This window comes from Mus caroli, unplaced genomic scaffold, assembly GCF_978045245.1.
Source record: "Mus caroli unplaced genomic scaffold, Mus_caroli_1 scaffold_17, whole genome shotgun sequence".
In the NCBI taxonomy this organism is placed as follows: domain Eukaryota; kingdom Metazoa; phylum Chordata; class Mammalia; order Rodentia; family Muridae; genus Mus; species Mus caroli.
The window spans coordinates 41,309,113-41,327,171 of NW_028227272.1; the positions used below are offsets into that span (position 1 = coordinate 41,309,113).

Below are 18,059 nucleotides of genomic sequence, written 5' to 3' on the forward strand. Positions count from 1 at the left end.
CCTTCTCACACTTTCACTTGGGAATCAAGGATGCTACAAAGCAGCCTTAGAGCCCAGAGTGGTTCTCCAGAGGTGGTGTGGCAACAGGGCAATGCCATTTGAAACCTTCCAAAGCCTTTCCATTGCTCTCAGGATAATGCCCCAACCCTCTTAACAAGACAGACCACATCCCAACTGTAACAGCCCTGTGTGCATCTCAGGCTCCAGACAAATGCATTTCCTCCAGTTTTGCCACTGCGCGTCTCGCCCTTCCTCCTCCTTACCCCTTACCTCCATCCACAACGGCCTTCCCTTTATTTGGCTATCTTTTCCTTGCTCTGCTCTCTCCCCACTTTTCTGACTTTTAGGAAAACCTTCTTCCCAAAGTCTCTTCATTATCCTTCCCCAGAAACTTCCAAGTGAATTAAATGATTGCTTAGCTAACTCTGTATATAAACCACCCATCTTTACAAAGATAGTACATCTACACTGCTGTCCAAACAATGCCTCACACAGAAAGGAATCAAATATTTACTGAATGAACTAAGATCTCCCCCAAGCAGCCAGCTTGCCTGTGTTGTTCAGTATTCCCGGCCCGCCCACGATGACACATCCCTTCAATAGACAACCTGTGCAGGCTGGAATTGAAACTTCTAATATAACATTTTGATAATAAACCGAAAGATGAAGGCCGATAGAAACGGTTTCTTATCCAGGTTATTGATAGCATAATGGAACTAACACGACGTGGCTTACACAGCGTTCTTGGAGGCAAAAGCTCTGGCTCGGGAACATTGAGAATCTGACAGCGGAAGGAATAAGAAGGCCCCAAGGGATAAACTGCTCTTTTCAATGAGATGAATGAGCTGTTCCTAGAAGCCACGCCATAAAGGGAAATGGCAATCCTGCCTGAGAGGTCCCCCTCTGCTCTGCCATTTGGGCTTGTAAGCTCCTCTCCACTACAGGTAACAGATAGTCAATAATGACCGATGAACGGCCCAGAGCTCTTCTGCCATCTGAACCCAGGGCGTTAGCCACCACAGGGATCGTGTTAATGTACGCTGTGTCTGAGGCAGCTCAGGCCCTGCCTCAGGTGACTTCTCAGGAGGGATGCTGTACCCGGTAGGGGAGCAGGACTCAAGACTGAAGGCCACCTTGCCTGGGGACAGTTTTTCACATAATTGTCAAGACAGGAGATTTTTAGGAGATTAAAAATAAAATTTCTGTATGTTACCATAGCAGTGAGGTGTGATACCAACATTTCTTCAGGCCCGTGGAACTGGGAAGACTGATGGGAGGGGACAATGATGTAAGCAATGGACAGTCAGGGGATAACAAGTGCTGCCATGTAGCAGTACTGGGCCATCGGATTGATCCGAGTTATGGATAGTGGAAACCATGGGTGGATGTCAGCGAGAAACAAAGTAGAAAGAACATGTGTGTTTATCAGACTGGGGGAAGGGTCAACTTCCATTTTTTTTTTTGAGCAGGAGGGCGGGGAGGGGGAGTTCGAGACAGGGTTTCTCTGTATAGCCCTGGCTGTCCTGGAACTTACTTTGTAGACCAGGCTGGCCTCGAACTCAGAAATCTGCCTGCCTCTGCCTCCTGAGTGCTGGGATTAAAGGCATGTGCTATCACGCCCAGCTCAACTTCCATTTTTATTTTTGCAGGTCCAGGATACTAACTGCAAGTGCCCAGAGAAGGCTTTTTATTCGCCTGATAATGTTGGATAATCTCATTAGCTGTTAGTTTTAGAAATAAAGTGTTTTATCTAAACGCTTGGAGTATTTCCAAACCATAGGCAATCCTCACCCTTTGCTGTGGTAGAACTCTCGGGGTAGTACACCCTGTCACTCCTAACTGTCCTTGAGGCTAACTAGAGAGAGAGGATTCTGTAAAATGGGGGTTTGGGTACTAGCTAGTCATCTAAAGAGCAAGAAAATGTCCCACTTCTGGCCACTGGGGCAAGGAAGTGAATGATTGTAGCTCTCTTATTAGTAAAGACAGCTTGTTTTTAGCATTCTCCAAACACGTTTGCAGTACAAGCTACCTTCAAGCCAGCTTCACACAGTTAAATAGTCAGTTAATAATGTCCCACTCAATGTTGTACAAGATCAGAATCGCCGTGCCCTTCCTCCTAATAGAATCAGTTTCTTTGTCTGCTGTTATCACTCAAATGTATTGAATGAATAAAAACTCAAAGTAAGGAATTACTTCGGTAAAAACTTCGTGTTCATTTTGCTGTTAACAATGTGTTCTTTCATCTGGGTTTTGAGACAGAGTCTTGCTATGCATGCCTTGTTGGCCTAGAACATGAAATGTAGGTCAGGCAGGCTTTGAACTTGTAGCATCCTCCTGCTTTTGTCCTGGGCTTACATGTATGTACTGTGAGCATTTAAAGTGTAACTTATGTCTGCTGCATAAAATGGCTACTTCTCCAAAAATGAAATACCTTTCCATTTCTAATCACAATTATCTATCTATCTATCTATCTATCTATCTATCTATCTATCATCTATCTATTATTTGGGGGTAGGGCATGCACAGGCCAGAGTGTGCTCATGGAAGCCACAGGATGACTTTGGGCAGCAGATTTTTGTCTTTCTACCAGGTAGGCCCCTGAAATTGAACACAAGTTCTTAAGCTTGATGCAAGGACCTTTACCTGCATCTCACCAGTGCCCAAACACTTTCTGTTAAAACAGAAACCTATTGCTTTTGTATAAATGAGTTTTATACAGATTCTAGAAACCAGTTTAATAAAGGCAAAAAGATCTTAGATGGGTGATTTAATAGAATGTGATGCTCTAATTGCTGACTCTAATTTTTAAGCAAACTATAATCATGTGTACCTCACCTACACACTTAAATAATCAACTAATTCATTAAGGAAAGATTTAAATTTTTCTATTTTCACAATAGCTAAGAAAAACGTAATGGTGATTGTCTTAGGGGTTTAGATCTGTAAACAGACACCATGACCAAGGCAACTCTCATAAGGACAACATTTAAGTGGGGCTGGCTTACAGGTTCAGAGGTTCAGCCCAGTATCATCAAGGTGAGAACATGGCAGGCTACATCATAACCTCCAGGCAGTTATGGTGTAGGAGGAGCTGAGAGTTCTACAGCTTCATCTGAAGGTAACTAGGAGAAGACTCGCTCCCAGGCAGCTAGGTAGAGGGTATTAAAGCCTATGCCCACATTGACACACCTACTCCAACAAGGCCCCACATCTTATTAGTGCCACTCCTTAGGCCAAGCATATACAAACCATCACAGTGATTAAAACATTTTTTTTTTCCTGAAACAGGGTTTCTCTGTGTAGCCCTGGCTGTCCTGGAACTCACTCTATAGACCAGGCTGGCCTTGAACTCAAAAATTCACCTGCCTCTGCCTCCCAAGTGCTGGGATTAAAGGCATGCACCACCACACCTGGCTAAAACATGTTTTTATAAACCTGAAATGGATGGTTTTTATTCTATCTTCTGTTCTGGTAGTCTTGTGTTATATTTGATATTTTCCTATGCAGACACCTTAACTCTGATAGCTCCTTAGCTATGCCTTGGAGCAATTTGTACCACATTCCTGCTGCGTTGACATGGAACTTCTGTTAGCTCCAGAGTTAAACAACGACAGAAGAGCCAGTCATCTTACTCTGGGGCACTTCATGGCAACCTGTAACACCAACATCGAGAGGCTAGTTCTCTTTGAAAAGGAGATGGAAATGCTGGCATCTTCCAACAGCATGTCTCTTCAGGTCTTTTAGACTAAAATCCACAGCAAACGAAGACAGGGGAGATGCTGTATGTAGCCAGCTGAGACCACAGTGGGGGAAAGAAGCAGAAAACCTTTGCATATTGTTTCAGATGTTTAAAATGTCCTGTTAGAAGAGGCCATCACAACAGTAAAAATAACACCAAGAATAACCCCAAACAAACCCACAGCAGAGCAAGCCTATTGATGTGCCGCTCAGCAGGAGGGACAGCTAGAGAGAACAAAGGAGCTGGAAACCAAGCTCAGTGCATGTGCATGAGAGCACACACACCACACACACCACACTCACACCACACACACCACCCACACCACCCACACACACCACACACACATACACCCCCCCCACACACACACCACACCACACACACACACACACACACACACACACACACACACACACACACACACACTCAGAGAGAGAAAGAGAGAGAGAGAAACAGTTGGAAACAAAACCACTTCTAAGCAGTAGAAAGACTTTCTAAATTGGGGGGAAAGTCAGAAAACGGTAAACTTTGCATCTGTTTGATTTTATAAAACAAAGAGGGTTTTTGTAGGTAGTGAAAGGGAGAAAAACACCGGTCCCCATTTTTCCTCCCACATTCATCAATTCTTTGTTATCTACTGTCTTGACTTGGGTGTGAATAAAAAATATTTTCACTGAGAAATATTTAAAAGATGCATAAATCACAGCAGGTGCCTTATAATCTAGAGAAAATATGAAGTTTATCATATTTCAGAGACCACTAATAGACATTTATATTTTGTAAAACCAAACCAAAACCAATGATTCCTTTAACTGCAAATTCAAAACCGAGGCATAACTCGCTTGAGTGGTCCCTAGGGATTTGTTCTTGGGACTCAATATCTGACCTGGAGGTTGAGACTCAAAGATTATTATCTCAGTGATAATCTTTTTTCTTTTAGTAATTCTTTAAAGACCACTGAAATCTCAAAACCAGCACAGTGACAACACCAGGTGACACGCCAACACGACTGGGGAAAATCTGACAAGGCCTTGTCCCTGGATGAAGATCTATAGGCAATTGGTGGCTGCTGAGGAAGGGAAAATTGATATTCTTCAGGGAAAAGCTCCCTGCTAGGTTATCTTACTCTATGTGGTCATCCCCAACACATACACATAACTAGCATCAAATGGACGCAACAGTTGTGTGTGTGTGTGTGTGTGTGTGTGTGTGTGTATGTGTGTGTTGTGTGTGTGTGTGTGTTGTGTGTGTGTGTTGTGTGTGTGTGTGTGTGTTGTGTTTGTGTGTGTGTAGTATGTGTGTGAGTGGTGTGTGTGGTGTGTGTGTATAATAATTAAAGAAGAAGAGGTCAGGAAATTGAAAAGGAATAGGAAGACATGGGAGGAGTTTGATATATTTTAAAAAACAGGTCTTATGTATGAAGTTCTCAAAATAATTGTCTAATTAAGAAATAAAAGTTTATGAGAGGTCCTGAGTTTATACATGGCTCCCAATAGAAAAGGAGAAGAGGGAGCCGTGCGCAGAGGACAGGACTAAGGGTAAACCCACACAGGTGCGTGTTTTGCAGGTCAAAGAAAATTCTGACAAAATCAATCAATCAATCAATCAATCAATTCTTCGAATTCAGACATACAATAAACCCAAGGAGTCTAACACATATGAAGCATAGCACTGCTTCACCGGAAGAACTGGCCATGTTAACCTTATGCACAGCAGCTCGGTGGTCTGATGATGCAGTATGCTTTGTTCCCTAGGAACCACAGGAACAAGCCAGGCTCTTCCTGGTAGCCCTGTGGTTTATGGTAGGTTTTTTTTTTGTTGTTTTTTTTTTTTTTTTTTTTTTGAGACAGGGTTTCTCTGTATAGCCCTGGCTGTCCTGGAACTCACTCTGGAGAGAGGGCTGGCCTCGAACTCAGAAATTTGCCTTCCTCTACCTCCCAAGTGCTGGGACTAAAGGCATGCGCCACCATGCCTGGCGGTTTGTGGTAGTATTAACATCACTATTTAAGGCAGATGCTTTCTCACTGTGGGAGAGAGTGAATGTGAGACCAAGCTTATCTAGCTGAGAAGTAGAATTTGGGGCCTGAAAGAAAAGGGGAGTAGACCATACCTGACAGCAGGTGAAACCTCAGGTTTGCAACTCTGAGTGGGAAGTAATGATATCAACCCCAGATATACAGCGTTCCTTAGATCTGCCCACCCAAAGGGTCAGATTTTATTGGCAATAAGGGACTCTAATCCTTGTACTGTGGCCTCTGAGCAGGGTTTCTCGCTCTTGCTATCCTGGTCATCCTGAATGCATGCCCAACGGCAGGTTAAGAGCAGAATTAACTTCTATGAAAGCAAGAGGTCACTCAGGTGTCATGGTGTGTGTGTGTGTGTTGTGTGTGTGTGTGTGTGACAGAGAGGGAGAGAGAGAGATCCTAGCACTTGGGAGGTGGAGGCAGAAGGATTGGTAGTTCAAGGTCACTTTTGGCTACATGGTGATTTCAAAGCGGGCAACATGAGACCCCTTTTCAAAAATGAAAACAATAGGGCTGGAGAGATGGCTCGGTGGTTAAGAGCACTGACTGCTCTTCCAGGGGTCCTGAGCTCAATTCCCAGCAACCACATGGTGGCTCACAACCATCTGTAATGGAACCTGATGCCTTCTTCTGGTGTGTCTGAAGACAGCTACAATGTACTCATAGACATAAAATAAATAAATTCATCTTTTAAAAAAGTCAAAACAACAAACAGACAGACCTGTCAAAATAATTAATTCAAAGCCAGTTCAAGTTGGCCTTCAGTTTCCAATAGACTATTGTCCTTAAGTAAAAATAAAAGCAATAATGACCTAAGATGTATGAAACATGTTTAAATCAATAACTGGAACTGTGCATCACTAGGGAGCTGGGGACCAATGCATTATCTTAGAATTTGACAAGGGAAGAACGAAGCATTTGTCTCCCATTTTCTTTATAAGCGGCCGCTTAAGCTCATCAAACAGCCAGGGAGAGAGAGTGCTCGTTACAGGCCTACAGCTCTCCATAAAGAGTCTTGCCAGAGAAGAAATCAGGTTTCTTGTCTAGATCCAAAGCACCTTTCCCCTTCTTTCTGCTTACCTATCATGACCCTTTAAAGCTCACTTTGCTCCAACTGAACTGTCTGTGCGATGTCGGGTTTCTCTAAAACATAGTAGTAGTTCATGGTGCAGTGATGTCCAATAGAAGTAGAATAGGAGCTATGCGAGGGGCTGGGGGAGGAGCTGGGGGAGGGGAGACTAGGAGGAGAGGGGGCTGCGATCGGGATGTATAGTGAATAAATAAGTAAGTAAGTAAATAAGTAAGTAAATAAATAAATAAAATGAGCTACATGCCTGTTTAAAAATCCCCTAGTAGCTAGGTTGAAAAGGCAAAATCCGGTAGGTGGAATAAATTTTACAAAACAACTCAATCTTAAGTATCTAAAGATAGTACCGTTTAAATGCACACAGAGAAATCAGCAAAACATTTGATACTGTTTTTATCTGGCCTTTGAAATCTGGTGTGTGCTTCAAATATCAGTTCACCCCAGCTCCATGTCTCTTTGTAACAGCACAAACTTACAGAGTCCGTTCCACAATGCAGCACTTAATCAGGCTGCTGTGCCCCTTCCCCCGCCCTCCCCCAGAATATCAGCTCCACATGTGAAGCGATCTCAGCACTCAGGGACCCTCATGACCAACTGATGTCATTTTCCCAGTGAAAGAGAGAAATATTGGAGGTGGTTTCTACAGACTGAATGCTCGTGTCTCACACCTCACCCCCATTCTTCGCAGGGTGAATCCTAATCATCTCAAATGATGTCTAAAATTGGGTCTTCGGGGAAGTAATGAGGTCATGGGGATGAGATTGTTGCCTTGATAAGAAAACACCTTGAGACCTTGCTTTGCATGAGACTTGCCCCACCCCACCCCACTCTGCACTCTCGACCCTTTGTCCATGCTGCAGGCTAGGAAACGGGCCCTTCCCAGACACCAGATCTGCCAGGGTATGTGCTGCTGCAGGCCTGTTCATCCAGATAATGTGTTAATGAGATATGCCTCCCTCCAGCAGGCAGTGGTCCTGTTTAGAAGGAAGCTGTGTGAGGACAGCAAAAGAGGTCTCATGGTCTCAGTACACAGTGAACCCACATGTCCTGGCTCTTTACAAAAAAGGGAGAGCTGAGGCCTCTGCAGCTGTTTTAACTCTTCTCAGTCCCTTTCCAGGTGTGCTCTGATTGTGTGTCAGCATCCTTGTGATCGTTACAGAGACAGCCAGGGATACCAATCCTGCAGATGCTTGAGTGCCCTATGTAACACACACACACTGTTTTTCTACAGTGTATGCGCATCCAATGCATTCTTTAAATCACATTACTCACACTAGCCAATGGGATACAAATGCTAACTAAAAAGTGATGTTGTATGGTTTAGGGAATAATGACAAGAAAAAAAAAATGCCAAATTACATTAAGGATTTAAAAAATGTTTTTCTTTAAAACTTGTGTGTGTGTGTGCATGTGTATGCATGTGCGTGCACATATGTGTGATTGTATGAGTGAGGTTCATGTGTATGATGACATCTGTGTGGAACTCCGAGGACAGGTTATACCATATATAGCACTAAAAGATTAATGGGCAAAGTTACACTAAACTGGAAAACAACTAAGAAAATTTTCTTTAAAATATAGGTCTACAGAAAGATGGCCACTGTTTCTTCTCTTATTCAGTGTAGTACTTGAAGTCTTGTCCAGAGAAGAGGAAGACAAAAAGAAGGGTACACAATAGAAGAAAAAGTTCAAATTAGCTCTGTTTACCATAGAAATATGCAGTGTGATTTTATACTTAGAAAGAAAGAGGAAGCTTTTGGGACATTTTCAGTAAAGCCGAAGAATACAAAATCATTAACAACAATAAAGCAGGAGCTTTTCTATATGCATAACAAACTTGCAGAGAAAAATTAGGAAAAAAAAATCCCATTTGCAACAGCTTTAAAAATATCTATGAATAAACCTAAATAAGGCGAAAGATCTCTACACACACACACACACACACACACACACACACGCATGTACGCACACATGGATGCACTGTATGTAGTTTTAATAAAGCTATACTATTGAGTTGGTAATGCCCCACCCCAAGAGTGATGAACTATCTAACAAAACCCCAGTGCCTGGTATGGGAAACTTCTCTTCATGCTCTTGGTCGGGGACCTTGAAGACACTCCCCAGATAATACAGGCTATTGCTGCTGTCCTCAGTTGCCTCCCAGAATTTGAAGGTAAGACTCTAATGCTGACGACATCACATACTTTGGATGCATGACGTGGAGGGATCCAGATGGAACCGACCTAGAAGCCATCTCCCTGAGATGGAATAGCTCTATGGCACCAGAAGGTGTTAGACAAGCTGCTGGGGTAGAGAGGAATCAATAGTTCTACCCATGAACCATAGCTGTCAAGCCCATGCACCACAATTAATGATGAGCATGGTAAGATGTTTCCAAGGGTACAGCAGTGGTATGGAAGCCTTGGGGTAAGCAATGGCATTTAATGGGACTTCAGGGCCACTCAATAGGAGATCATTATGCTTGAGGCAGTAAACACAGACAACTACCTGTGCCTGCTGGGGTCGTGGACCCTAGAGAAGAACTTGCCACTGCCACTTTCCCAAACCAGTATCATGTCTTACTGTATTATAAATATTTATCCTTACACCGGCCAAATGTCGTTCTCACCCCTCATCAAAGAAGCTCCTTCTTCCAGCAGATGGAGGCCATCACATAAAGCCACAACCGGTCAAAATGCACAAACCAGTTGACTATATGAGATGCCCAACACTAACTGATCTATCTACAACACAACTCCTGTACCTAAGGGCCAGGGGGCATCAGAGAAAAGGGGCAGGAAGGACCCAAAGAATCATGATGTCTCCCATGAGGTGGTGTCTTCTATAGGTGACAAGGAAGCTGAACCCATGCAACCTCGGAAGTTTAGTCACCTGAATAAGGCCAGCACAATGACAACATGGACGGAGGTAAGAGACCAAATTTTGGGTTCAAATTTCATTTTAGAGAACCTGACCTAAGTTAGCACAAGTTAGCAAGTTAACCCCCAACAAGCTCACCCTCTGCTAAAAACCATCAATTAGGAAGAAATCAGAAATTAAGTTTATGGTTCGGCTTCCAGCACCAGCCAATTATGCTAAAGGCCACAGTAGCTCCCCAATTAGATGCTTGTCTGGTTAGAAACACTCACCCCTCACTTGCTGCTTTCTGTAAAACCTTATCTTGATAAATATTCAAAGCATTTCTTCCACCAGAACCGTCCTGCAGGGCAGCAGTGAGTTCAGCCTGAGCAAGCTCAAATAAAGACCCTGGTTTGATGGGCTCTTGAATTGTCTTTCGGGGCACACGAACACTTCCTTGGCACTACAGAGGAAATCTTATAAGACCTCCTTCTAGATGAAGAGCTACAGATAAGGAATGTCTGCTAAGAAAAGGAGAGTTAGTCTTCTCCAGGGTTGAGCCCTAAACACACACACACACACCCCAATAATAATTAAAGAAGAGGTAATGAACTTGAGGGGAAGTGAGGGATGCATGGGGGTAGTTCTAGGGGTAAAGGGAGGGTTGGCAATTATGTACATTACATACTAATACATACATTTTTCAAAAAAGAATTTAAAAATTTGATTAAAAAATAAAGCATTTCTAAATTCTTTCTATCCAAGAAAGTAAGAAACTGAAAAAAATAAATTGAGGAAGACACTGGGCATAAGGTAGATAGCCTGTGCCCCTACAACGGCAGAAGTAACTATGTGAAAATTACTATCTTACCCAAATCAGAATATCTGATCTTAAATTACACTCCAGAGCCATGGTGACCAAAAACAGCATAATGCTCAAACAAAAAGACAGATGTCAACCAATAGAACATAGTAGAAAGCCCAGACATGAACCACATGTCTTATGGCCACTAATATTAGAAAAAGTATTGCCGGGCAGTGGTGGCTCACACCTTTAATCCCAGTACTTGGGAGGCAGAGGTAGGAGGATTTCTGAGTTTGAGGCCAGCCTGGTCTACAGAGTGAGTTCCAAGACAGCCAGGGCTACACAGAGAAACCCTGTCTCAGAAAACCAAAAAAAAAAGAAGAAAACTTTTAAAAAAGGTTTTTTACAGCAAAGGAAACTATCAGAAGAGTAACGGGAAGCCACCGAAAGAAGGAAATATTTGCCATCCATACTAGAGCTTGCGAAAGGGGATGTGTTAGCATGGAGAACATACAAAGAGTTTTAAATTTTAAACACAAAATGACCCCTGCCAGTCAATAAATGGGTTATGAACCAATAGACACTTCTCAAAAGAAGAAACAAAAATGGCCAACAAATTATTTAATGTCTGTAACCATCAGAGAAATGCAATTCTGAACAGAGGCTGAGATTCTGTATCACTTGAGTCAGAATGATTGCTGTTAAGAACAGAAAAGCAAGAAGGCTGGAAAGAGTAGGAGAGAGAGGAACCCTTATTCACTGTTGCTGTGACTATAAAGTGGGCAGCCATTACAAATAGCAGTATGGAGACTTCCCAAAAAATATAAGTAGAGCTATCATAGGGCCCAATTATACTGCTCCCAGGAATATATCCAAAGAACTCTATGTTGTAGGCAGAGATGCTTGCACATCCATGGTCACAGACGCTCTGCTCACAATAAGGAAATGGAATCAGAGTAGACGTTCATCAACAGAACAATCACTAGTGAACATGTAACACATATATACACAATGACATTTTATTCAGAGGTAAGGAAAAATGAAATTATGAAGCTTGCAAAAAATGGGTGGAGCCGGAAACTATTACAGTAAATAAAGTAACTCAGGCCTAGAAAGACAAAAGCTGCAATATCTTTTCGTACGTGTGTGCAAGATTTTAGTTTTTATATGTGTACTTATGTGGATGTATAGTTCATGAAAGTATAAAGGTGTCAGAACACCATCAAGAGAATGCCCCGTGGTGAACAATGCTTTTTTTTCCTTCAGAGATTGTTCACCACATTTCATTCTTTTGTCTGTGACCATAAAAGAGAAAAGGAGATTGTAAGGAAGGTGGGATAACAGAATACACCATACAGAAGTAGGAAAGGAGGCCTGGGGATTAAAGGGTTCAGCCAGGACATGGGGGATCAGGAAGGGAGAAGGATCGACCCAAACAAAGTTAAGTTTGTAAAGCAACACCATGAAACATATTACTTTGTATGCTCCTTTAAGGGAGAGATCACAAAAAGAGATACACACTCCAGTTTAGGAAACAAAAAGGATGTTTTGAAAAAGATCTCAGTGCTATGGCCAATGTGGGCTTCTGCCCCGCCCCCATCAGGGAAGACGGAAGGCCTACAGGGCAGCAGTTACAGTTTTTTGTAAGGGTTTCTGATGGTGTTCTCTGTTCTTTGTAGATTTGTGTTTGTGTCCTTGTCCCAGTCACTATTTCCCTAGTCACTTTCCTGCAAGGTGATTTCCTGTTGGTTGCCTGAGCCCTGTGGTTTTGGACCCTGTTTGCTCAGTGTAACTAACTTCCAATCAAGGGAGCCTTGGGCAACTTCCTCCTTAGGGAAATGAAATGAATCCTACCTTGCCGAACCTGAACCTTTGACCACGGTTTCCACTATTTGTCTTTAAACTGGTCAGTCCATCCTTTCAGTGATTTTTTTTTTTTTTAAATCTCAACTTTATATTTACACAAGTCCCTGCCTCAAGGCATATCAGATGTTTCCTGGTGCTGAGTTCAGCTAGTGTAGCCGGGTGAGACCATTCCATGGGTTAAAGGAGAGGCAGTGGCTGATTGAAAGGCCCAGGGCAAAAGCTCTTGCCCCTCCCCCTCCCCAAAGCCAAAATTTAATACAAAATTTCTCCTTTAAGATAAAGAAAAAAAAAAAAACAAATAAGAATGAATTGAAAAGAAGAGCAAAAGATTTAAAACTTCAAAAACAAAAACTGGACACTTTTTTTCCCCAACCAAAATCTTGACTGAAGAGGGTTAGTGGGAAATGACCCCAAACTAGAGGGAGTCTTGCTTTACCCACACCCTGCTCAGGTTAGGGGAAAACCATTCGCCAAGCTCCTCCTCCAGACACCACAGAGCTGAGCTGTATTTAGCCTCAGTCAGTTCGGAGATGGAAATGGAGGTTCAACAGCCTTTACTTGTGGGGCAATATGAAATTTTGTGGTGGCCAGCATTTGGGACTGTGGGGAGAGGGGGTGGCCAAGAAGTTGGTCAGATCACAATTGGAAATAAAGAGCAACCCTCTCAAAAATCCTTCCTGCCCTCCCTGGGGCACCGCTAGTTAGTACAGTATTGCAGATTTCTGGTGTACCCCACCACTTGTCTTATGTGGTGCAGTAATCCCACTTGCTATTTCAAGCCGTCAGTAAAAGTCTGCTGCAGACTGTGTTCATGGTGTTTGAAGGAGGAGCTATTGCAGCAAAACATACCAAGAAGGGAGGTGGCCACGGGTGGGAACCCAGAGTAATAGTTTGATCGGACAGAATGCTGGTCTGGAGAAATCAACAGTGATGCGACTAGAAGAACGGGGGAGGGCTTAATCTCTCAGACTAAAAAGGTCAAAGGTTCTTTTCTCTAATACAACTGTTAAAATGCTGTCTCAGAAACACACACACACACATGCCCTGGTATATATTAATGCACATTGGCATTAAAATATTTTAAATCTGTCAGGCCCATGCCTATCAACTTTGATTTTTTTTTTTTTTTTTTTAGGACTAGTAACATATTAGTGAAAATTTGAAGCATTGCTTACTGTTAACTTTTTTTTTTTAAGTGACTCTCTTCAGACACACCAGAAGAGGGCATCAGATCCCATTACAGATGGTTGTAAGCCACCATGTGGTTGCTGGGAATTGAACTCAGGACCTCTCGAAAAGCAGTTAGTTCTCTTAACCACTGAACCATGTCTCCAGCTCCTGTTGTTGACTTTTATTTTACTGTGTATGTATAGCTGGTTTTGAAATGATCACCATTGTTTCATGAGCAAAGAGCACTTTAATGTACATGTATGCAAAACAGAAAGGACAAGAGGAAGTACTTTTCCAATATGTATTTGCTTTATTTAACTTCATCTTAACTATTCTCTAGGTTTTTTTTTTTTTTTTGTCTTCTCATTCAGTTTGCAGAGGACATGTATATAGCTATATCCCTCAATATCTCAGATGTCCAAAGGAAAGTTAAGCAGGAGAGCTCGCCTGTGTTCAGTAGAGGGATTTTCACAGTTCTAAGGGGGGAAAGGCAGAAGCAAAGCCAAACCAAACCAAACCAACCAACCAACCAACCAACAATAACAAACAAACAAAACCAAAACAAACAAACCAGCCTTTAGTCTTCCTGAAGGGGTTGAACATGCCTGTAATCTCAGCACTGAGGAAGAGGATGATGCATTTGAGGCCAGCTTAGTCTAAATAATAAAATTATCTCAGCAAGCAAGCTTGGGGAGGGGTCAGCCACGTGAAAGAGCACACGGGACTCTTTCAGAGGATCTCCACTCAGTTCCCACCACACAGCTCACAATTGCTGGGAATTCTTGGGAATTCTAGCGCCCTCTTCTGGCCGCTGTGGGCATCACACAAGCATGTGGTACACATACATACATGCAGGCATTCATACATACAGATAAAAACAAAATAAACCTTAAAGGAAAGAAGAGAGAAAGAAAGAAAACTAAGTAAAGCGATGCATTTGTCTTGCAGCAGAACTGTAAGAAGCACCAACGCCTGTGATGATTTTCTTCGCACATGCTATTTGATTTTGGACGAAGCTGGCGTTTCAAGACTCTCATCTAGTTCCAGAAAACCACGGGGGTAGGAATCTATCTTATATGCAAGATATCGGCCAGCTAGTGGGCATTCCACACAGGGAAGTCAGGAGTCCCTTGTGTAGGATATGAAAATAAAAACTGCCCTCTCTCTTCTGTATGCTATAGAAGGGCTTTGCATCCAGCAACTCCCAGTGCTCCAGGGCACTACCTCAGGTTTCAAGAGGTCTGGCCGGGGCGTGGACTGTGTTGCTATGGAGACAATGCCATAGGATTTGATGCAAGCTGGGAGATGGAGAACTTGGGGCACTTTCTCAGTTCACACAGCAGAAACGCACTAAAGAGTAATGACATGCTTAATGAAGGAAGTTTTTCAGCTGTGACCCCGAATGAGACAGTCAGGGATGGGAAGGTATAGAGGAATTCTAACCACCGGTTCTGAAACGCCCCAAGGTGCACGGTAGTGGGGGATGCATAAACACGTTCATGTGGGAAGTAGAGACAGAAGCAGGCACACTGGAGAGCCACCCCTCTTAAAGGCTATTTTATTTGAAGGAAAATGTGAGTGATATGTACTGTCTTACATTATATAATCAGATAAGTCAGAGGTTTGGTTGCTAAAATAATTATTCCTGCTTGTCTCGCCACAACTCTTGTCTACAGAACTTTCACACACATTTCCACCCTTCTTTATAATCAGAGCCTGGGCAGATCACCTGAGCATCTCAGCTACAAAGTCTTTGACTCGGCTTTTTGAAAAACAAGCGCACAGTGTGGTCCATAGCAGAACCCTGCTCACTCTCACGTGCTTTCCATTTCTGAGCACCTCTGCTTCCTGGAGTGCCATGAAATAGTAGGGTCCATAAGGAGATTAGGAACAGGTTTGTCCTCCCCCGCCCACCTCCTTCCTCCCACGAACGTAGCCATCCCGACTTCCCGGAGAAAGGCCCAGCCTGAGCCAGGATCCGCAGAGGATGCGGGTCCCCGCGCCTCTGCAAAGCCCAGGAATGGCAGCGACCAGGCCGGGGTGGGCACGAGGTGAAGCGGAGCGGTGCCCAAAGCAGCTGCCAAGGCTGGGGCAAGGCAGCGATTGCCTTACAGGAGAGAGGCAGGGAGAGGGTTTCCTAGTCCCTGAAGTCTCCCGAGGTCAATTCCCAGCGCAGCCGGAGGTACCTAGGGGGCTCGGCGATCTCGGAAGTTGGGGGGTCAGCCGAGGGAGAGAGCGTCTTACCTGGCCAGGATGGCTAGTGTGGTTGAAGGAGTAGATGTTCTCGGTGCTGAGGCTCACCACCCCGCTGTAGACGCGATCGAAATCCGCTCCCCTGGCGGGGTCTCGGGGATCACGGCGCAGCTCTGCCGATTTCGCGAGGGGCTCTTCCTGGTGGCCAGGGACCGCCGCCCGCAGGAGCCAGGGCAGCGCGCAGAGCAGCGCCAGGCGCAGGCAGTCCAGCATGGTGGGCACCTCACCTCGCCTCGCCCCAGGGTCCCCGAAACACAAGCAGCCCAAGGAGGGGGCGAGCACGGAGATGGTCCTTCTGAAGCTGCTTGTGGCGCTGAGTGCGGGCTTCAGCAGCTGGGTGGTGTGTGGCCCAACGCCGGCAGCGCGCTGGAGGGGAGCGAGCAGATCAAATACTGATGTGCCACCTGGGGTCTCCAAAGGAGGTCACGCGTGTGGAGTGGGGGCAACAGGAGACGTGGGGACAAGGGAGGGCTGCTTTTCCCTTCGACTTTTTAAGTCTTCCCTTTCTCATCGCTGAAAACCTTCCACTCACCCAGAAAGATTTTTTTTTTTTCACTGATCTCTTCCCTCTCAACCTCAAACCACCAACGACAAACCCCTCAGAGAGGTAGCCGCTAGTCTGGAAGAATCGGTGTGACCAGCTACCAAGGAGGAAATCAGGTGCACGTCAAACGAAAGTGCACTCTAGCTGCAGGCAGGCGAATAGAAAGAAAGCAAAAGAGGATGCACCAATTCGATTTTACAGTGGCTTCCAGCAAGACTCTCTCGCAGGTGTGAAATGTCGCTCTCTGGCTATTCGCCCTGCTCGAACAGTAGCCCTTCTCGGACACCTGGCTTAGTTCCTTATTACTCTTGTTCTCCAAGGAGAGACTCACGTCATCGCTCCCTTGCCATATGTGCAAGTATGTAAATATGTACAGTTACAAAATATAGATACGGTCAAGAGAACAGTCCCCAGCTCGGCTTGAAGACTGCTTCCGGAAGTTTGAGAGACCAGATTTAGGCAGATAGCATTTCTTTCCACCCCAGCCTTTTGTGCTGTTTAACTCGGCAATATTTTCTTTCAGAGTCTGGAAGAATTTTCAGGATTCTACATTGCTTTTTTTTAAATTGTTGTTGGTCATTTTAATTGAATTTTAGTTTATTGAGGTAGGGTCTCCAGACCGACCGTGAGCTCAGAATCTTTCTTCCTCAGTCTTCCAAGAGCTGTGACTCCACCTGCTAAGCCTGACGTTTTTTTTTTGGGGGGGGGTGGTGGTGGGCGGTGTACACAATACAAGGTTATGAGCTGGAATTGGGATGACTTGAAAGTGTAGCATTGAGAATGTTTATGCAAGTTCCCCCAACGTTTAGTGAAATTTAATAAACTTGAAATTTCTGAAGGCCTTTGAGGCTTGCTACAGTAACCAGTTTGGAGTAGGCTTTGAGAGGAAAAGCCGTCACAAACCTTATGAGACCTGGTGATCAGCTCCGTCACAGGGCTACATGTTCTTTTGCGGTCTAACATCTCCTTATTAAAAAGATAATTCATATTCTCAGCTGGAATTTGCCTTCCCCCGCTCACTCGCTTGCACTAGTTTTGCCCTCTGGAGTCACAGGAATGAAGCTAATTCTTCCACACAGTGGCTTTGTCGGTATGTAAAGGGAGCTATGGCTTTTCATAGGATCCTTCACGGTTTTACCCATCTGGAATTTGACATTGATCCACCGAGAACAGTTATACGATTAGATGCGATTGAAAAGGTATACTTTTTGTTTTTAGCAGAGTAGGCCCAGATACGGGCTCCACAAGCCCTTCTCCTGAGCTGCCATTACTGATGGGTGCTTCTTCACTCTAGCACACCCCTTTGGACAAACCAGATAGAATCATCCTTCTGTCTGGGATTTGGGGTTGATCCGCAGAGAACAACTATATGAATAGCTGTAACTGAAACGATCTTTGAGCATAGTATTGAATTAGTACTAAATAAAAGGAATTTATTTGAAATCAATATAGGTGGCCTCTATACCAGAAAATGAGCTATAGAAGACATATGACTAATCTTGAGTCTAGCCTTAATCCACTAACCATAGTCTCAGAATCACAAGCTGTCACAAGGATAAGGGGAAGGACGCACTTAATAGTATATTTAAAAACTGAAAGGTTGGGGGTGGAGGTGGCGCACGCCTTTAATCCCAGCACTTGGGAGGCAGAGGCAGGCAGATTTCTGAGTTCAAGGCCAGCCTGATCTACAGAATGAGTTCCAGGACAGCCAGGGC

At 44.1% G+C, this 18,059-nt stretch overlaps 1 protein-coding gene across 1 annotated transcript in view; it reads right to left on the reverse strand.

Moving 5' to 3' along the window:
- The window catches only part of Sidt1 (SID1 transmembrane family member 1), a 91,248-nt gene extending 74,427 nt beyond the window's left edge, over positions 1-16,821 (reverse strand). Inside the window, exon 1 of the mRNA XM_021184482.3 lies at positions 15,792-16,821. Within this exon, the coding sequence (XP_021040141.1) occupies positions 15,792-16,013 (222 nt within the window). The 5' untranslated portion in view covers positions 16,014-16,821. The remainder of the gene's footprint in view (positions 1-15,791) is intronic.
- Between the last annotated feature and the right edge of the window lie 1,238 nt (positions 16,822-18,059).